The sequence below is a fragment of the Notothenia rossii genome (genome assembly GCF_949606895.1).
Source record: "Notothenia rossii genome assembly, chromosome: 8".
NCBI classification, from domain to species: domain Eukaryota; kingdom Metazoa; phylum Chordata; class Actinopteri; order Perciformes; family Nototheniidae; genus Notothenia; species Notothenia rossii.
This window is the reverse complement of record NC_136906.1, coordinates 43,303,223-43,324,645: the sequence shown is the minus strand read 5'-3', so window position 1 is coordinate 43,324,645 and position 21,423 is coordinate 43,303,223. Positions and strand designations below refer to the sequence as shown.

Sequence of the window (21,423 nt, the reverse complement as noted above, 5' to 3'; positions counted from 1 at the left end):
TCCGGGAAGAACCAAGTGGCGAGATAGGTTTAGGGGTTTCTGTTTTAGTTGGGAATGTATTTATATTTATTCTGGGCAGTTATAATGTTGTTCTTGGGTCCAATTAACAGATGGCTACAAATAACTAATAATGCTATGTAAATGATATTATGGATCCTCTTTGTAATAGTGATAATGACACGTGTATTTATTTAGTGTACTTGTGAATGGTTTCTCCCAATCAAATCCTCTGAAGAACCTCTATAAAATGAGCCAGTCTTCAGTCAGAGGAGAGCGGTGAACCTGTACAGAGAGGGGTGAACACTAGTGATGGGCAAATGAAGCTTTGAATTAAGCATCGAACCACGACAATTGTATCGGAAATAGGTTCATTTCTCGAAGCTTCAGTAACAGCGACCTCTCCTGGCGAAGTGCAAGGCTGCAGTGGGTTTAACGTATCATTGCTTTGAAACATATTTGATGCGCACACACACACACACACACACACACACACACACACACACACACACACACACACACACACACACACACACACTCTCTAAAACTGAATATCATGTGCTATTTGCAATTAAAGATTGATAATTGGGTTATTGAGAAGAGAGTGCTGGAAAATGTGGCATTGGTTGGGTGTGCTTGTGTAATTATGGCAGGGGGTGATTATGTGGGATGGGGAACACTCAAATATCTTTATTGAGGTAATTTTTATCAGTTATATTATAAAAATTGAAAAGCGGGCAATGATTTCAAGTTCATCCATTCCAGGGGAGGACGTCTCCGCATGCGGGCCGCCGGCTCTATCCACTGGGCTATCTATTCTTTAAACTACTGAACTTTGTTTTAATACTCATAATTGTCTTTTTGTTCACAACAACCTATTTTTCTTTCTGGCTTGCTCTATAATTATCCAATACAAATGCAATACCAACAACAACTACCCACAAATTGCGCATTGTTTAGAGCAGTTATAAAGTGTTGAAGCACTCAAATTCGAAACTGTTTCAACCTGTCACCTGTCAGAATCGAGACGAGGCAGTGCATTGAATCACCTGATTGGACGGTGAACCAGTGAGTTGATTCATTCAGGAAATGAAGCAGTTTCTGCTTCGGACGTCATATGTCACGTGATTTGAAGCAGTTGCTGCTTCGGACGTCATATGTCACGTGATTTGAAGCAAGCTTCGAAGCACTGGTATGGCGGCAAATCTCTGTCATAAATCGCGAGGGCATATGAGATCCACGCGAGAACAAGTCAAGCAGCCGCGGACATATATTATTTTCGCGAGCACTAAAGCGGCACTCGCGCGAGAGCAATATTGAAGCCTGCAGGGGAGAAACATGCCTTGAGCATGTGCAGCACCTACATGAGCTCTCCTTTGTCTCCTGCGCTCTCGCGAGCAATTCCTGCTCTTCTGCTCGTGAAACTCTGGCCTGCTCTCGCGCGCGGAGAAATGTTAGCAAGTGGGCGTACCGTGTCCCAGTAACGCCAAATCTAATTGGTTACACCCCTCCTCTTTTATGATTGGCCGTTGTCTGGATTTAAACCTAAACCAGGAAGTCCCTCCAACCTCCAACGTGATGAAATATGGCTGTGGAAACGTCTCACGTAAGTTACTTTACTTTACTAATGATTATTTTTAATAAAAGGCATGCTTCTGTATTCTGTGGTTATTCCACAACAGCCGTCCTTACTTATAAATGGATTGAGTTTTTTAGATAATACATTTTTATACATATTTTTCAAAAGTATTCAAACAATTCTATTATAAAGATAAGAACCAATTAACTTTTCGGTCTTGACATATGATAATATAAAATGTAGCTTTCAAAAACAGAATTTGGAATTAATAATTTTGATTACTTTAGCAAAATATTTTATTCAAAAATGTCGCTTTTTCAAAATGTCCCCAGTTTTTATTGCCTTTCTCAAATAAATAATACTATACAAAAAAAGTATAAAATGATGCAAATGTAAAAAAGCCCAAGAAGTTTCTTGGCACTTTCATTTCTGAATGAACTCTTTTTTTTCTGTTCAAATGCCCTCAGCTTATTTTTTGGAATGTTTATGATGATGTTTATGTGCCTTATTCTGTATTTGACATAATTGTTTCAATAAAGATTTACCACATTTCTTAAAAATATAATTAAATACTATTTAATACTTTATTTTTCTTCACAGCATATTCTGAAACGGCAGATCCTGGAGAGACTCCTGTCGAAGTTTGAGCTTGCACTCATTCGAGCACCACTTGACCTGGATTTGCTGGAGTTTGCATGTCGCCAGGAGCTGTACCTCCTGCAAGCACTTTCGAGACATGTTGACATACCGCAAGGAATAATCCAAGCTCTTCAAGAGCTGTTTGGACTACTTAGGCAATATTTAGATTCAGAAGCCTCAAATACAGCAGTGGGATCAGTTATTGGTCGAAGAGGACCTCCTAAGTTTGAAATTGAGAGGCAGCAGTTGGTTGAGATGTTGGGGACAAACCTATCGGTGCCTTGCATTGCTAAGCTGCTAGGTGTTTCTTCCAGCACAGTCTTTAGAAGGATGAGAGAGTTTGGCTTATCTGTTTCAGAAATGTATAGCTCCATCAGTGATGAGGAGTTGGATAACGTGGTCATATCCATCAAGAATGACATGCCCACTGCTGGATACCGAATGGTCAAAGGACGGTTGTTATCCATTGGTCTACGTGTACAATGGACAAGAAGGGTTGCCTCAATGCATCGAGTGGATCCCATAGGCATCCTCTCCAGACTGGCTAGTCTGGGCTGTGTTGTGAGGAGAACATATTCAGTGTGAGGGCCTCTGTCGCTTGTGCACGTGGATACCAACCACAAATTGATACGGTAGTGGTATTTATATTTCGCTAAGTAATTAAGAAATAATCTCTTTGTAATGTCCCAGTTTTGGAGAATCAGTGTTTCAATTCCAGAGTGCTATAACAGTTTGTTCTTTGGTTTTCCAGTTATAACATTGTCTTATTTGGTGGAGTGGACGGGTATTCGAGAAAGGTAAGACTGCATTTCACTTCAGTAGACACACATTAAACAAACATGTATTTTTTGTACGAGTTTACGACTAGCTACTTAAAACCACAAAAGAGGTCCCAACGCTGTGTCCTGGCTTTGCTTAAGGAATTTGGTCCAAATGGAGAAAGTGTATGGACTAAAAAGGAAGCAGCAAAGTCAAAGTAGATATAAAGGAGATTTTGTGCATTGCCTATTTTTGCTGCACAAGTATTATGAGTCAGTATACTGTATGTCAGTATTGTTTGCTTATTTCTATTGCAACAGGAATTCTTTAATCTCTGCCTTTTTTTCCCTACAATACACAGTTTAACAGAATGCTTCGTAGTTATTGTGTGTAATTGCCCTATTCTTAAATATTCTCTGCTTTTCTGCAGGTAATGTACTTGGGTGCTTCGACCAACAACCTTGCGTCAACAGCCTATGGCTTCTTCTTAGAGGCAACACAAAGACATGGAGTGCCTTTAAGGTGAATTCACAGAAAAAAGCACTCTTTGGAGAAATAGATCAATACTGTGACACTTTTGGATGAGTATTTTCTTTGACAGTCCTTTGGTGAACTGTGTACATTTCAGGGTCAGAGGAGACCAAGGAGTAGAAAACGTACAGATCGCGAGATTCATGTTTTCGGTTCGCGGCACCGACCGTGGAAGCTTCATCTCTGGTAAAAGTCTTCATAACCAGAGGTAAATTGCAGCATCTTTAGTAACTCAATTAGTGAGGTGAACTTATCTGATGTGTAGACCAAGCACCTTGCACTTAACCCATGCTAGGCCAGCATGAAAATAGATCACTTGAACTGGTTTTCCCTAAACCATGTATTTTCATCCATAGGATTGAGCGTCTTTGGCGTGATGTACGAGTCATTGTCATCAACAAGTACTCTGCGATACTGCTTTCCCTCGAAGAGGATGGTCTGCTCGACATCTCATCAACAGACGACCTCTTCTGTGTGCACTACATCATTCTTCCCCGACTTCAGATGGACTTGGGGATTTTTACAGAAGGCTGGAACCATCATCCACTCAGCACTGAACGGAACCAATGTCCAGAGCAGTTATTAGACCCTCCAGAAAAACACGATTCTGCGATCGCAGAATTTACCGCATAATCAGCAAAATGGCGCAGATTTTTAAAAGGCCGCATAATCCCCGCATTTTTCCACACAAAGTTGAGAAGAAAAAAAAGTTAACTCGTCTTGACGTGACGTCATCAGCTCGCGCATCACAGAATGTAAACAACACTGTATAGAGCTCATTTACCAATGAACATTTCTACTAAAGACCGGGCAAAAAGTGGGGGGAAACTATTCTGCACCCCGTGCAACTGTGTGTTGGAGCATAAGAGAAAATCGACAGTGACGACCCACTTTGATTCATTCAAACATTCGAAAATGCTTTCTGCTGCTGCGGACAAGAAAGCCATTCAACTCGCATTCACCGAGGGATCAACCTCCAAAACCCTTTCGAGGGCTACAAGAAACGAAGTGAGTAGCCTACAAGATTGAAGCTGGTCAGATAATGAATGAGTAAATGAAAACAGAATGAGGCGGAGAAGTGTGTGTGTGTGTGTGTGTGTGGGGGGGGGGGGGGGGGGGGGTGTGAGATTAAAATAGCCCAATTGCTTTTACAATAAATAAACATTGAATGTGTTTAATTGAATAGTAAAGGGGCTTAACATTGTTATTCTTTTCCCCCGCATATTTAGCATATTTCGCAACTTCCCGCAATTTCACCGCATAAAATCACATAAAAACCCCGCATGTTTAATCGCATAATCAAGGATTTTAGCCCGCATAATCAAGGAATTTAGCCCACATAATCAAGGATTTTTGCCCGCGTTTTTCTGTAGGGTCTAAGTCAGGGTTGCCCACACTTTTTTGGCTGGTGAGCTACTTTTGAAATGACCAGCTAACCGAGGTCTACCAACCAAAAATAAAATCCCAAATTGCAAGGGTTGCTGAATAACACGTTTTATTTTTACATGGGATAACTACAATAGGGCTGCAACAAACGACTAATTTGATTATCGATTAATCTATAGATTAATGAAACGATCAATCGACTATTCGGACTACTGCTGTGTGCTTTGCACAATTTCTCAAACGCTCTTATTTAGCCATCAACTTTTAGATTTAGTTTGAGGTTGTTTTAGGCATGTGGAAACTAACAATGAAGACAATAAAGATGAATACCTGATTCAAAAATACATATATTATTAAATTAACTGAACAAATTGTGAACAAAATTAACATTGCTTTTTATTTGAATTAAATAAATAATATTTCACATCAAAAGAAACAACAATGTTTTAACAAATCGTATTAAATAATGTGATGACAGAACTGTAAACAGAATAGCTGAAACTTTAACAAAATAAATAACTCAGTTACCTCTAATCATTAACCCATGTTTGTATAATGTAGTTAACTCCGTGTGTTGCTGCTAGCATACATAACACCTGACGTGGAAACGTTACTCGTGGATGGGGCTACAGAGCTACGAGAAAGACAGTCGAACCCGGGCATTCCTCCGTCTGAATGTGGTGCACTTTTGCTAAATGTTTAGACAAATTGCTCGTGTTACCGCCCTTACATGCTAAACAGTTTTGGTGACGAGCATTGTCCACCTCAAGACGGGTAACATGTAACCACACCTTGGAGCGCTTCTCTCCACCATCTCCTCCGTGTGTTGCTGCATGTAGCAGCTGCGTGTGTGTAAACTGCCCCGCCCCCTTGCAAACAGACGGGGGAGAGAGAGATCTCTTCTGGATTGGAAAGATAGAAAATACACGACCATAGACGCATTTGTTTGTCTTTTTGCATGTTAGAAACGAGTTGGCGACACTAAGACAAAGAGATAATGTTTGTGTAGCAATAATACATGACCTTTCTCTTTCTCAACTCGCTACTCGGAGGGAAGTCGCTGTCATATGCCTTGTGAACACTCCGATAATGCCTCTCCACGTTACCTTTCTTTGGCAGAGCGACGCTTGCTTTACAAATAAGGCAAATAACCTTTGAATGTGACATCACAAAAAAAGATTCTCCCTCCCATTCTGTGTGGAAGTGGTATGTCTTTAGCTTTTTGCTCGTTCCTGCACTCATTTTGTTGTTTGTCTCTCCCGGCACTTGACTGATTTTGTATCGCTTTGCATTCTGGGTTAACAGACTGGAAAGCAATAGGTCGTTTTTTCTGTCAATCAAGTAAACTCCTGAATTAAGTGGCAGGGAGGCCAAGGGAGGAGGACTCAAAAGCTGTTTTGTCTATTTTAACGGAGCTGGATTTTTTTATTTTTATGAATGACTCGCGATCTACCAGCATTGCCCCCGCGGTCGACCGCGGTCGACCGCGGTCGACGTACTGGGCACCTCTGGTCTAAGTTATGGCAACTTGGACTGATGCAGACAAACATTGATCAGCCGGAGAGCCCAGAGGTATTGATCTCGTTTCAGTATTACATTACATGTCACTTGTTAGACGCTTTTATCCAAAGCGACTTACATACTCAGTACTGTGGGCAATCCCACAATAGTAATTACTTACCATTTACTTTGTGTAATATACATTGTCAAAAGATTACTTTCTTTCCCTACTCTTGGCATGACCATTTTCTGGGCACAGTTTGTGTTATTTTAACTGCAAAAATAACACAAACTATTACTTGATGTCATTGTTCCACATTGTTTATAAGACATTTATTTCACCAAAGTGTTCAAAACCTCTGTTATTGTTATTAGGAGCCAGATGTTGACTGGGAAATTGCTGCTGACCACGATGGAGAAGAAGAGGATGCAGGGATTGTCGTCCCCGAATTCGACTGCCCTTTGAGTCCAGAAGACACAACTGAACTTCAATCAGTATTTCAGCAAATTGACCCAAACACTCCGGTCAAGGAACTGTACTTACTCTGCCGTGAGTATGTAGCTGAAAGATGTGGCTCTTAAGAAATACAGCTCCCTTAAATGACACAGATGAGGTCAAAGTAAAATTCCTGTGTTCAAAGTGTTACTTAAGTACCAAGAGTAAAATAAGTCATGATGCCGATTTCAGGATAGAGTAAAGTTACTTGGCACAACTGGTGACTGGGTTTTTATTCCATTAAATTGAAACAATTGACACAAAATACAGCTCAAAACTATAATGGTTCCCCAACTTCACCATTTGTTTCCAAAACATTTTGACTAGAACAGTATGTCACTTGAAAGTTTGACTGTATTCTCATCTTGAACAAATGAAAACCTTGTCAAATAAAGTCCAATAAAGACTGTCTAACCCAGGTGTCTCAGACTCCAGGCCCGCGGGCCAGACGTGGCCCGCGAGACAGTTTCTCATGGCCCCTTTGTTGATCTCATGTAATAGTGTTAATCTGGCCCGCGCGTTTACGTTTGCGCTTTATATTTCAATTTAATTTTTCCCGCTGCTGCTGCTGCTGCTGGCAGGGAACTGCTGCGCGGAGTTCCCTCGCCCCTCCCCCCTCCGAGGGAACTCCGCCACCCGTCAATCAAATGCGCGCAGCGGAATCAATCCAGAGTGATCCAAAAGTGACAGAGTGGAAGCAAAATATATCGCCATGTCTTCATCAAAACTTTCAGGGAAAAGAAAAATCGATGATGACCACAGAACATTTCAGGAGAAGTGGGAGACTGAATATTTTTTTGTTGAGTACAGGGGAAATGCAACGTGTCTTATTTACACAGAGAAAATCGCTGTATACAAGGAGTATAACGTCAAACGTCACTACTCAACTAAACATACAGAGTATGCAAAATATGTCACGATTCTCATGTTATGTCACGTTTATAGTTTTGTAGGTTTGGGTGTTTTTGCTGTTTTCCATGTCATGTTTTCCTCTGGGTTATTGTCTGGTCCTTTTCCCTGTGTTTTCCTCTTGTCATTCGTTTCCCTGGTGTGTCTAATTGTCTGATTATGTACACCTGGGCCCCTGTGTTTTCTCCTCCCTCCTCACCTGTGTCTTATTGTGTGATTGAGTCTGGTGTGTATTTAAGTTCTGGGTTGTCTGTCTGTCTTGGTCGGTTCGTCTTGTTCCAGGACTAGTTCTGCGGTGAGTGTTCTGTTTGTCATTGTACACATATATCATAGCCTTGAAATAAAGGAAGTTTCAGTTTGTATCTGCATTTGGGTCATGCTTGTTTCACAAACCGTGACAGTACGAACCGACCAAAAAATGGGCCCAGCAGATCCGTTCGAGTCGGAATTATTAAATGTTTCCTTTTTTTTGGCTAACTGCTCGGATAGATGGAAGAGAGCACCCGGAGTTCAGCAGCGGGAGGCTGTATTGTCGGAGGCGCGCCAGATGGCTAGGGAGAAACCAGGTATGGTGAAGTTCTTACCTGGCTGGATTTCAAAGATCCTCCCTGTGTGTGATTCCCGGCCTGCTAGCCCCAGGCATGCTAGCTCCCGGCCTCCCAATTCCCAACCTGGCACCATACGCCTCGGTGGTTTCCGTCTGCAGTCAGCCCGTGCTTCTGCCCCAGTTCCTGCTCCTGTGCAGGAGTCATATTCTGGAACTCGTCTGGCTTATGGAGGTCCACGGAGTATTCAGGCGGCTGCTAAGAGGAGGAGTCGCAAGGCCAAGCAGGCAGCTCAAGCCCCAAGAGCCATGGTTCCGGCTCCAGAACCGGACCTTACAGCCATGTTTCCGGCTCCAGAACCGGACCTTACAGCCATGTTTCCAGCTCCAGAACCGGACCTTACAGCCATGGTCCCGGCTTCAGTGCCGGCTCCAGTAACCATGGTCCCGACTCCGGCTCCTCGTCACCTACTGACTCATCGGCCGACGCCAGCTCCTCGAGTCCTGTCGGCGTACCGGCCGACTCCAGCACCTCGTCTCCGGTTGGCTGTCTGTCCGACGCCAGCTCCCCGAGTCCTGTCGGCGTACCGGCCGACTCCAGCACCTCGTCTCCAGTTGGCTGTCCGTCCGACGCCAGCTCCCCGAGTCCTGTCGGCGTACCGGCCGACTCCAGCACCTCGTCTCCGGTTGGCTGTGCGTCCGACGCCAGCTCCCCGTGTCCTGATGGCTGTCCGTCCGACGCCAACTCCATGTCTTGTCACGTTGGAGGTCCAGCAGACTACTCTTCTGCCGGGGGTCCTGCCAACCCCATGTCCTGAGCCGTTGGAGGTCCCGCAGACTGCTCTTCTGCCGGGGGTTCTGCCAACCCCATGTCCTGTGCCGTTGGAGGTCCCGCAGACTACTCTTCTGCCGGGGGGCCTGCCAACTCCATGTCGTGTCCCGTTGGAGGTCCTGCAGACTACTCTTCTGCCGGGGGTCCTGCCAACCCCATGTCCTGAGCCGTTGGAGGTCCCGCAGACTGCTCTTCTGCCGGGGGTCCTGCCAACTCCATGTCTTGCCACTTTGGAGGTCCCGCCGACTACTCTTCCGCTGGGGGTCCTGCCAACTCCATGTCCTGTCGCGTTGGGGATTCCGCCGACTGCTCTCCTGCCGGGGGTCCTGCCGGTCCTGTGTCCTCTTCCATGGGGGATCTTGCCGACACCGGCTCCTGACCGGCCTCCGGAGCTGTCTGGTCTTCACCCCTCCTCGGACTCTGCCTTGCCCCCGGGCCATCCGCCCGAGATTCCCTCCATGGACTCTGCCTTGCCCCCGGGCCGTCCGCCCGAATTCCCCTTTTGAACTCTGCCTTGCCCCCGGGCCGTCCGCCCGAATTCCCCTTTTTTGAACTCTGCCTTGTCCCCGGGCCGTCCGCCCGAGACCCGTCCTCCAGACCCCCTCCACCCACCCTGCTGGATTTTTGTTTTTTTGGGACGTCTGGAATCCGTCCCTTGAGGGGGGGGGGGTTATGTCACGATTCTCATGTTATGTCACGTTTATAGTTTTGTAGGTTTGGGTGTTTTTGCTGTTTTCCATGTCATGTTTTCCTCTGGGTTATTGTCTGGTCCTTTTCCGTGTGTTTTCCTCTTGTCATTAGTTTCCCTGGTGTGTCTAATTGTCTGATTATGTTCACCTGGGCCCCTGTGTTTTCTCCTCCCTCCTCACCTGTGTCTTATTGTGTGATTGAGTCTGGTGTGTATTTAAGTTCTGGGTTGTCTGTCTGTCTTGGTCGGTTCGTCTTGTTCCAGGACTAGTTCTGCGGTGAGTGTTCTGTTTGTCATTGTACACATATATCATAGCCTTGAAATAAAGGAAGTTGCAGTTTGTATCTGCATTTGGGTCCTGCTTGTTTCACAAACCGTGACAAAATACCTGGGAGATGAGAGAGAAAAAAGTCACAGAGCTAAAAAGAATTCTATGGAAGCAACAAAATCTCTTCAAGAAAGAAAGCAATGAGGCTGATTTAGCAGTCGAAGCTAGCTATGTGGTGAGTGAGATGATTGCTAGGGCGGGAAAGCCGTTTACGGAAGGCGAGTTTGTAAAAAAATGCACGTTGCAGGCTGCAAGTATAGTCTGTCCGGAAAAGAAGGGTCAGTTCAACATCAGCCTGTCAGCTAACACAGTGGCAGAGCGCATTTCTGACTTATCAAGCGACATATATGATCAGCTGTGCGACAAAGCCAAACTTTTCCGTGAATACTCTGTGGCTCTTGATGAGAGCACAGACATCACTGACACCGCTCAGCTTGCAATGTATGTCCGTGGTGTTGATGACAATTTTGAAGTGACAGAGGAGTTGCTTACAGTGAAACCAATGCATGGCCAGACCACCGCTCAGGAGATATTTCAGCAACTGTGTGATGCCATTGCGGATATCGGTCTGCCATGGAAGAGGTTTGTTGGAATTACGACGGACGGAGCGCCATCAATGACAGGGAGAAAAAACGGGCTCGTGGCACTTGTTCAAAGAAAACTGGAGGAGGAGGGTGTGGAGGAGGCTATTGCTCTGCACTGCATTATCCATCAGCAGGCCCTTTGCAGCAAATGCTTGAAGTTTGACAATGTGATGTCTGTCGTTGTGAAATGCATCAACCATATCAGATCCAGGGGCTTAAAGCACCGCCAGTTCCGTGCTTTTTTGGAGGAAATTGAGTCAGAATATGAGGATGTGCTCTACTTCACAGAGGTACGTTGGCTCAGCAGGGGAAACGTCCTGAAGAGGTTTTTTGAGTTGAGAACAGAACTGAAAGTATTCATGCTGGAGAAGGGTGGGATGGCTGTTCCCGAGCTGAGTGATCCCAAATGGCTCATGGACTTAGCTTTTCTTGTTGACATCACGCAGGAGCTGAATGCTCTGAATAAGAAGTTACAGGGCCAGGGCCAGCTTGTTAGTGCAGCATATGACAATGTCAGAGCATTCTCTACAAAACTGATGTTATGGAAAGCCCAGCTCCCTCAGAAAAACCTCTGACATTTCCCAGCATGCAAGGCTCTCATGGACAGGGGCACAGCATTCAGTGGTGAGAAGTATATTGATGCCATTGTGAAGCCACAGGAGGAATTCGATCAGCGGTTTGCAGACTTCAAGACACACAGAGCCACTTTCCAAATGTTTGCAGACCCCTTCTCCTTTGATGTGGAAAATGCCCCTGGTGTGCTTCAAATGGAGCTCATCGACCTGCAGTGCAATTATGAGCTCAAAGCCATGTTCAGGGAAGTGAATGGGAAAGCAGACAAGCTTGGACAGTTCATGAGAGAATTGCCCCCCTCCTTCCCTGAGATTTCCAGGATGTTCAAGCGGACCATGTGCCTTTTTGGGAGCACATATATGTGTGAACAGCTCTTCTCCACCATGAACTTCAATAAGTCAAAGTACAGGTCCAGACTTACTGATGCACATCTTCAAGCCATACTGAGGGTTTCAACTGCTTCCTCCCTCAAACCAAATGTGGCTCAGCTGTGTGAGAGGAAGCGCTGCCAGGTCTCTACCAGCAAGGAGTAGGCAAGAAAGAGCAACTGTACATAGTTATATTGTGAAGAACAGTTCATGTTAAGAAGATGTTGAAGAACTGTTAATGTTGTATTTTTTAATAAATGTTTTGCGGAATACTTGAAGCGGCCCAGACTTGCCCAGACTCTACGTCCAGCGGCCCCCAGGTAATTTGAGTCTGAGACCCCTGGTCTAACCCTAACCAGAAAACATTGATTCTATGACTCTTATGAGCGGCTAAACTCCCTGCTACTCATAACAGCCTGTGATATGATGCTCAGGAACTCTGGATATGAGCCGAGGTGCCTTGTCGGAAAGGTAATGGAGTTGGAGCATGCATTCACTACGGGAAAGCATACCGTGTGTGTACCATAGCGCACGCTGCAATCATGGTCGAACTCAATTAAGATTTTAAACATCTCTCTCTCTGTTGAGGTGATGGGGACGTGTGCCTGCCCCGTAAGCCATTGAAGGAAGCAACCAACAGTGATCTTGGGTTTTTCCTTCATCTCCTCTTCATCTTTTGCCGCTTCACCTGTAGACTCTGTCTCTCTTGAGTCTCTTTCATCACTCTCTGTTATCTTCACAGGGGTCCCCCTCTCTTCAACCACAAAGCTCTTTTCTTCCTCTAAAAACAAGTTGAAAATGAATACAAAGAAATGCATATATTCACCTAAGCAATGTCAATAAATATGGCTATTGTTTTTAAATTGTTTTTTTTATGTGGATATTTTGAAGAAGAAAACCTCATTAGCCAGTTCTGCTTTAGTTATCATTGTTTCATCGCAACCATCATGATGCAAAGTTGTGTTTAAACTGAGACATGTAAACATGAATAAAAAGGGTATGCAAAGCTGTCATTGAGTTGCCTGTCGTAATCGGGGGTAAAATTCAAGAACAAATACGTTTATAAAATGTCAGGGCAGTAGTATCACCTTCTTCTTCAATGTGTTAGATGAAGTCTTGTAAAAAGTTAACAATCTTCGATTCCCTCTGGCGTCGCAGCGAGCCCAGCTCGCTGAAGACTGGAGATATGGCTCCCATCAGGAATTCAGCATCCGGCTTGGAGAGAGGAAAAAACAAAATGATGTATGCTCAAAGTTGGATGAGCTTAACCCTTTAATTTCCAGACCAAGAAAAAAAACGATGGAAAAATTATTTGTTTGCATTTTTTTATCAAATGGGACACACATAGCACATTTAAAAAAAAAAAGGTATTGATATTGATATAAAAAGTAATGTTAAGTGTTTTTCATAATAAAAAAAAAACGTGCTCATCTTACTGTAGATGCTGAATTGGCCTAACAGGAAACCACTGGCCTAACAGCAAATGTCTATATCCTGTGTTGGCCTGACTTGCTCATCTGTGTGCAACTTTGGGCTGTATGCCATGCATGAAAGCTGCTATATAAATTATTATCACTCTTTCACTCTGAGACTCATAAGGCAGTATAGATGTAGTAATAATGTAATATAAGATGTAGTAATATTACCATGAATCTATCTATTTACCATATTGTATTGGAAAACATCTCTGAAACTCTGAAAAAGTTATATTGCTAGTTTAGTTTGTTAAAACTTTTTTTGTGCATCAAGTTATCTAATTATGTTCAGTCAGTGCTCTGACATTAAAATATGTCAAAAATGATATGGTTACCTTACAAAAGTTGACCAAAAAGAGTGATTTCTTCAGCATTGATTTTTTAGCATGCCAACTTTCTCAGTGGAAAGCTGAATGGCTTTCTGTTCTAACCACAGTGACATCTAGAGGTTGTTTTGGGCATAACATGTCAACCAAATGGTAGAGATGGCTGAATCAGGTAGAGTTAAACTTTTAAAACATTTTTTCAACAGGATATCAAGACACAAAATGTGCTCTACCAAATGGTGGCGCTGGCTGTTAAAGGGTTAAGGTTTGAGGCTTCAATATTGCTCTCGCGCGAGTGCCGTTTAAGTGCTCGCGAAAATAATATATGTCCGCGGCTGCTTGACTTGTGCTCGCGTGGATCTCACATGCCCTCGCGATTTACGACAGAGATTTGCCGCCATAAGTGTAGACTAGACGTGCTTACGGAGAGCACCGGAACGCCGCTCCAGCTCTTCAAATATTGCAGTACCCATAAGGAGCCGTACACATGCTGCAGTGTTTGGTGGCTGTGTCTTTAGTTGTAAGCACAGTGGCGATTTGTTGTTATTTGCTTCTGGTTAGCTAGCTATGCTAACGAATTTAAAGAGCTTTTCTACAACCAGGTGGAAGAGAGCTCTCTCCTGAGAGGCTCAAATAACCTCAGCTCAGTGAGGTTAAGGCACACCTTGATATGATCATTATAATTATTAATTAGACATTAGAGACTAAATGAAAAACAGGTGTAAAATACTATATGACAGTAACAAAAAAGTTGTTAAAAATAAGTGATTTGTAAAATATCCAAAAAGAAAAATCTGCTTACAGTTCTGTTTCAAATGGGTGTTGAGAGATGTATCCATAGATCTCCTCATGTTGCTCTGAAAGTGCACCAGATTGATGCTTTTAACTTCAATATTTAAAAAAAAAATCTTCCCGGGGGAGCATGCCCCCAGACCCCCCTAGAGGAGGTTAGGTCCCCCCCACTTAAATCATGTTCACATGGATAGGATACTAAATACATTTGCACACATCTTGTGTCCATATCTTTCTGTTTTGGTGGTCATGCCACACCGTGCACATGCATGCATGCATGCGCGAGTCATGGTAAGATATCTGGATTAAGAGGTTGCTTTTTCTTTGCACAGCATGAAAGAAAGGCCAAATTAATTGGCTGTGATTTTATTTTTTTTAAGCAGAGGTTGAGTTCAATAATTTGTACGGCCCTCGGAGGATGTTGTAAAAATTGAAAGGAAAAAGGTTCCCCACCCCTGCTGTAAATAATAATAAAAACCCTTGATTTATAACTTAACATATATGTCTCTATTGATCTGAGTATATTATAAAGAACAGTTAATTGAAGCATTATAGCAGAGGCCTTTGTCAGATGGTATATTACGCTGTTTTTTTCCTGCTTCGAATAGTTCTCTCTTTTTTCACCATACCTGTGTTTGCATCACTGATATTGACATTGCATTATTTACAAGCCACGGTATGAGAAGAAAGTGACACAGCTGTCTGCCCGCAATAATAAAAGTTAGCTAAAGTTAACTGTTAGCAGATCTGGATAAACAAGACGACATGTCTTTGCACTGTGATTGTGACAATCAATTTGACTATTTCTTGTTTGTGTCTGTTTTAGATAGATAGATAGATAGATAGATACTTTATTTGTCATTGTAAAAAGTACAGCGAAATTACATCGACTCAAAGTGCCAGTGCGCAACAACAAGACAATAATTTAAAAACAGCAAGACAGAATAGACAGTATAGGAAGACATGATCCATTTACACTTGAAGCGTTATTTGTCTAAAGTGTTCATTTATGTGCATTGTCCCGATTGAAATAAATGATAAAATGAAAAATGCTATCTATTTTAACAGTTACAAAATGCTGCCAGGCGTGTCGTTGAGTTGCTGAGAAGTGCCTTGGCTGAACCAACTTCTCAAAATCGTAAGTGAAACTAGGGGGAGATCACTTGTCTTCACAGATTCATCTAATGGTCAGTCGTTTACAAAAAATTACAGCTGCAGTCTTGGCCGGCGGAAGCACGCCGAGGTGTTTCAGTGACAGTTTTACCAACCTATATTAAAACCAGAGTGAAAAACTGAATTTCCCCATGGGGGATAATTAAAGGCTCATCTTCTTCTTGTTCTTCTTCTATTTATTTTTCAGAGCTTGTGACTATCTGGGTAATGTTTAATTAATGAAGCCTTTATATATTCTAACTACTTTATGTATTTAGTACTCAGTTTATTTAGATTCTAGGGAATCATAGACATCTTTAAATTGTGTTCACAGATGAAGTACAGGTTCAGGGAGAGCAGGTGGAGGTGGGCAACAGACAGCCTACTATACAGGGACAGCAGCAGTCTGCTCTTGGCAACAGGCAGCAGGCTGGGACAAGGCAGCGTCAGGCAGTCCAGGGGCAGAAGCAACAAAGGACCCCTGGCTTTCCTTCTACAGCAGGAAATACAGTGGACCAAAATATGGCCAGGTTTGGATCCGTTAGGAAATAAAGATAATTCTGAACTGAATTGCCATTGTAATAACTCGGCAATTGACTATAATTCAGGGTATTTTTTCATAGAAATTAACGCTCTTCAGATTGTTTAGAATGAATATATTGTATAACAGCTTCTTAAATGCGTCTCTTACACATTGTTTTCAACTCCTCAGGGCTTTCCCCGGCCTATTCAAATCGGGTAAAAGTTATACCCCATCTCCCAAAAGAAGGGCTGTTAGGTCAACCCCAATCCAGTTCTTTCTGCTCAATAAGAGCACAGAAAGAACACCAAAGTCATCGGATGAAATGGTCCTTCTCCAGGCTGGACTTGGTAGGAGGACTCTCAATATCCCCGAAAATGCTGACCACTCCCAGGTAAGATAGAACAAATAATAAGGGAAGGAGTCAAGATAATATAAGAAGCACTTTATTGATCCCAATTTGGGGACATTTTTTATGTATTACTGTAGTTTCCCAATCCACTGAAGTACTACTGGTCACAAATCAGCTTCAACAGTGGTGACATGTGTGGAGGGTTATAGTTCTAACTGCACACTTGTTTTGCTCTTCCCACATAGATATCATATATACTTATGGAATCATATTCCAAAATGATACCATTGGAAGGGGCCTGGCCAACATAAAGCTGCTGGTAAGATACAATCTCCCTTAGTAAATTCAACTGTGGTCTAGTATTTCTGCAGTTAAATCCTATTTATACCCTCTATCTTCTCCTACAATAGCTGCTCTTATAATAGCTCATTAATGCCCTTGATGGTTAGCATATTTACCTACCCTCTTGTTTTTAGCAATCCATGAGAAAGCCTAACACTGCAAGTGTGCATCTTGTTAAAATCAACTGCCTCCCCTAGAACATTCTGTGCATTAAATAACATCAACTTGTTTGTATTCCCACATAGGAGGATCAGGTCAGTGGAAATTAAGTGTTTTGGCACCTGAGGCAGAGGGTTACACGGGGCCTACCTTGCCAAAGCTTTAGGTGGAAAAGGCTGTCTCTATATAATGCCCATCCAGGACACTTTGGACACCTCCCCCTTGCCCTACTCATCGAAGGAGTTCGAAAATATGCCAAAAGCCAGATGTGCCACGTGTCATCTAAGCATGCCTGTCCAGCTGTTGGCTTTACATGCACAAGAGTGTGAACCAAGCAGCTGTTCTGACCGCATGGATCTGGAACCGGTAATGTTATTCCACAAATAACTATGCAGGATCATTTATCATCCTGAATCGACAGCTTTTTTAACTGGTTACAATTTTCAGGATCTGGACCCAGATTTAGATGAGTCTCCAGCTACAAGCAATCCTGGGAATGTAAGCTCACTAATATTGTAGGTGTTTGTTTCTAAACAATTTTCATTGTATGTGTCATTAATTGGCAGTCTTTCTACATTTTATTATAGGCTTCTCCAAGTGTGCTCCCGTGTAGGACCTCCTGTTCTAAAATCGATATTAAGGTAAAATCAGGGCATTATTTATCAATTACATTATTGCAGATGATGAAGGTTTCTGCGTCTCAGTAATTCACTTGAATATTTGCTCTGCTTTTCTGTATTTTTAAAGGTGGCCTGTCCATTGTGCTCAGAGTTATTTCCTGAGTATTTGGTTGAAATACATGCCAGCACTTGTAGAGAAAGGTTTTTTTTTCTCCTATTATGCACATTCTTTATATACTTTTTTCTTGCAGTGTTAGATATTGTAAACCATGATTAAGGTATGCCCCATTGAAATATTTTTTCCCTCATCAGTACATTGCAGTCGACACAAATTATCGATTTGGAAGAACATGCCAGTGAAGAACTGACAGGGCGAGAGAAAAGGTAATATGCTTAAAATGTACCTGTAATTGCTTATTTTAAACAAAAACGTCCTGCAGTTATTGTGTTCACTATTTGTGTTAATTGTACTGTTCATCAGTTGCCCTGCATTGTTATTGTTATGCCTTGAATATCATTTAAAAGACGCCACTTTACATCAGTCAGGGGTCGTCAGTTTACTCAATGATACAAAAGGGGTCTCTTAAAGGAAAACGTTTTGGATCCAGTTGTCTAATCAACTTCTAATTGTTTCCTTCAAGTCTTGCTGAAGCCATCGAAACACTTAGTGGACGAGTGGACACAACGACACTCTTTAATGTTAGTGTCACTAGGGAGGACATGTTTGAAAGGGGTTTAGGGCAGTGGAGACGTCAGAAGAGGTCTTCTCCCAAAAAAAACCTCCGAGTGTCTTTCATTGGAGAGTCTGGAATTGACCATGGGGCTCTCAGGAAAGAATTCTTAACAGGTATATGTTTAACTACTTATAATAAATGAAAATATTCCTCAGTGTGTGGCGGTTCTCTGGTTGCATGCAATTTCTGTGCTTGCACAGGTTAAGGGCTTTGCATGACGCGTGCTGTTCTTTAACATATACAGTGGTCAAATTGAGATTATCAATGTATTGATCCACTTTTCCTTTCAATTATAGAAATGATGGCAGGTGTTGAAAGGAAGTTTTTTCAGGGAGGGAGTACAGGGAAAACCCCCAAGTACTCAATTACCGACTACCACAAAGAGCATTTCAAGTATGTAGAATTGTGTTCTGCAATGTCTTTTCGATGTTTATTTCATTTATTAATGTCTATGCATTGATTAAACTTTGTTAATGCAGGACAGCTGGAGAGATTATGGCAGTCAGTATAGTACAAGGTGGTCCTCCACCTAACTTTTTCAAAGTGGTGCTATGAATACATATCCACTGGGGAGATTGATAGAGATTCCATTTCCAAGGAAGATGTGACTGATCCAGAGGTCAGCCAGCTTATGGAAGAGGTCATATTTGTCTTCTCCTCAGATACTCCTTCATATAACATGAGGTTTGTTTTAGTATGGTTGACACACACACCTCTTTGTAGTGTGAATATTTTCTAATTCTTAAAATAAGCTAAGGCTCCCATGAGCTACTGTGTGATACTGTTTTTCTAATTGCAAAGGTTGAGATAGCTGAACCTGAAGCTATGTACGACCTTCTGGATCGGATAACAGCATGCGGGTACAGTGGTCCTGCAACGTGGGAGAGGAAGGAAGACATAATAAAGTATGTACATATGCGAAGTGATTTAACCCATAACAACCCATGTTTAAAACCAATCAATTATTCCTTTACACTCATACTTCATATAGAGTGTGCAGTCACTCTTTCCCTTTGTTATGTATGATTTTATATTATTGCTGTTATCTGTTACTGAATTATAGGGCAATTATCTTGCACTCATCGGTCCGCACTCTACCAATGCTGCAGCAGATATGCTCAGGCATGAAGCTGTATGGCTTGTGTGAGATGATAGTACAACAACCACAGCATTTCAGGGATCTGTTCGTCGCTGGCCTTCATGAAAAGGTCAGTATTATGTCTCCAGCTGATTTTACCACTGAATTTCAAACCTTAACCCTTTAACAGCCAGCGCCACCATTTGGTAGAGCACATTTTGTGTCTTGATATCCTGTTGAAAAAATGTTTTAAAAGTTTAACTCTACCTGATTCAGCCATCTCTACCATTTGGTTGACATGTTATGCCCAAAACAACCTCTAGATGTCACTGTGGTTAGAACAGAAAGCCATTCAGCTTTCCACTGAGAAAGTTGGCATGCTAAAAAATCACTGCTGAAGAAATCACTCTTTTTGGTCAACTTTTGTAAGGTAACCATATCATTTGACATATTTTAATGTCAGAGCACTGACTGAACATAATTAGATAACTTGATGCACAAAAAAAGTTTTAACAAACTAAACTAGCAATATAACTTTTTCAGAGTTTCAGAGATGTTTTCCAATACAATATGGTAAATACATAGATTCATGGTAATATTACTACATCTTATATTACATTATTACTACATCTATACTGCCTTATGAGTCTCAGAGTGAAAGAGTGATAATAATTTATATAGCAGCTTTCATGCATGGCATACAGCCCAAAGTTGCACACAGATGAGCAAGTTAGGCCAACACAGGATATAGACATTTGCTGTTAGGCCAGTGGTTTCCTGTTAGGCCAATTCAGCATCTACAGTAAGATGAGCACGTTTTTTTTTAATTATGAAAAACACTTAACATTACTTTTTATATCAATATTGATACCTTTTTTTTTTAAATGTGCTATGTGTGTCCCATTTGATAAAAAAATGCAAACAAATAATTTTTCCATAGTTTTTTTTCTTGGTCTGGCAATTAAAGGGTTAACCTCATCCAACTTTGAGCATACATCATTTTGTTTTTTCCTCTCTCCAAGCCGGATGCTGAATTCCTGATGGGAGCCATATCTCCAGTCTTCAGCGAGCTGGGCTCGCTGCGACGCCAGAGGGAATCGAAGATTGTTAACTTTTTACAAGACTTCATCTAACACATTGAAGAAGAAGGTGATACTACTGCCCTGACATTTTATAAACGTATTTGTTCTTGAATTTTACCCCCGATTACGACAGGCAACTCAATGACAGCTTTGCATACCCTTTTTATTCATGTTTACATGTCTCAGTTTAAACACAACTTTGCATCATGATGGTTGCGATGAAACAATGATAACTAAAGCAGAACTGGCTAATGAGGTTTTCTTCTTCAAAATATCCACATAAAAAAAACAATTTAAAAACAATAGCCATATTTATTGACATTGCTTCGGTGAATATATGCATTTCTTTGTATTCCTTTTCAACTTGTTTTTAGAGGAAGAAAAGAGCTTTGTGGTTGAAGAGAGGGGGACCCCTGTGAAGATAACAGAGAGTGATGAAAGAGACTCAAGAGAGACAGAGTCTACAGGTGAAGCGGCAAAAGATGAAGAGGAGATGAAGGAAAAACCCAAGATCACTGTTGGTTGCTTCCTTCAATGGCTTACGGGGCAGGCACACGTCCCCATCACCTCAACAGAGAGAGAGATGTTTAAAATCTTAATTGAGTTCGACCATGATTGCAGCGTGCGCTATGGTACACACACGGTATGCTTTCCCGTAGTGAATGCATGCTCCAACTCCATTACCTTTCCGACAAGGCACCTCGGCTCATATCCAGAGTTCCTGAGCATCATATCACAGGCTGTTATGAGTAGCAGGGAGTTTAGCCGCTCATAAGAGTCATAGAATCAATGTTTTCTGGTTAGGGTTAGACAGTCTTTATTGGACTTTATTTGACAAGGTTTTCATTTGTTCAAGATGAGAATACAGTCAAACTTTCAAGTGACATACTGTTCTAGTCAAAATGTTTTGGAAACAAATGGTGAAGTTGGGGAACCATTATAGTTTTGAGCTGTATTTTGTGTCAATTGTTTCAATTTAATGGAATAAAAACCCAGTCACCAGTTGTGCCAAGTAACTTTACTCTATCCTGAAATCGGCATCATGACTTATTTTACTCTTGGTACTTAAGTAACACTT

At 42.1% G+C, this 21,423-nt stretch overlaps 2 protein-coding genes across 4 annotated transcripts; both read left to right on the top strand.

Moving 5' to 3' along the window:
- The first annotated feature begins 1,259 nt into the window (after window positions 1-1,259).
- On the top strand, window positions 1,260-21,349 carry LOC307015786 (uncharacterized protein). 3 transcript variants are annotated; one of them, XM_079644618.1, is made up of 23 exons: window positions 1,260-1,603; window positions 2,177-2,847; window positions 2,967-3,012; window positions 3,405-3,496; window positions 3,603-3,713; window positions 3,862-4,513; window positions 6,767-6,941; window positions 15,375-15,444; window positions 15,793-15,988; window positions 16,171-16,372; window positions 16,576-16,649; window positions 16,918-17,197; window positions 17,279-17,329; window positions 17,419-17,472; window positions 17,579-17,652; window positions 17,764-17,835; window positions 18,093-18,298; window positions 18,482-18,578; window positions 18,665-18,825; window positions 18,987-19,090; window positions 19,249-19,393; window positions 20,286-20,412; window positions 20,720-21,349. In XM_079644618.1, the coding sequence occupies exons 12-19, from the start codon at window positions 17,021-17,023 to the stop codon at window positions 18,738-18,740; spliced, it is 807 nt and encodes a 268-aa protein (XP_079500744.1). In that variant the 5' UTR covers window positions 1,260-1,603; window positions 2,177-2,847; window positions 2,967-3,012; window positions 3,405-3,496; window positions 3,603-3,713; window positions 3,862-4,513; window positions 6,767-6,941; window positions 15,375-15,444; window positions 15,793-15,988; window positions 16,171-16,372; window positions 16,576-16,649; window positions 16,918-17,020; the 3' UTR covers window positions 18,741-18,825; window positions 18,987-19,090; window positions 19,249-19,393; window positions 20,286-20,412; window positions 20,720-21,349. The 3 variants fall into 3 exon arrangements, with proteins under 3 accessions (XP_079500744.1, XP_079500743.1, XP_079500745.1); XM_079644617.1 differs by having other exon boundaries at window positions 18,665-18,869; XM_079644619.1 differs by lacking the exons at window positions 1,260-1,603; window positions 2,177-2,847; window positions 2,967-3,012; ... (1 more) ...; window positions 3,603-3,713; window positions 3,862-4,513 and adding an exon at window positions 5,647-6,463 and having other exon boundaries at window positions 18,665-18,869.
- LOC307015785 (uncharacterized protein) lies at window positions 8,074-10,204 on the top strand. Its single transcript, XM_079644616.1, has 2 exons — window positions 8,074-8,091; window positions 8,286-10,204. Exon 2 carries the CDS (start codon window positions 8,344-8,346, stop codon window positions 9,676-9,678), a length of 1,335 nt encoding a protein of 444 aa, XP_079500742.1. The 5' UTR covers window positions 8,074-8,091; window positions 8,286-8,343; the 3' UTR covers window positions 9,679-10,204.
- Window positions 21,350-21,423: the final 74 nt, after the last annotated feature.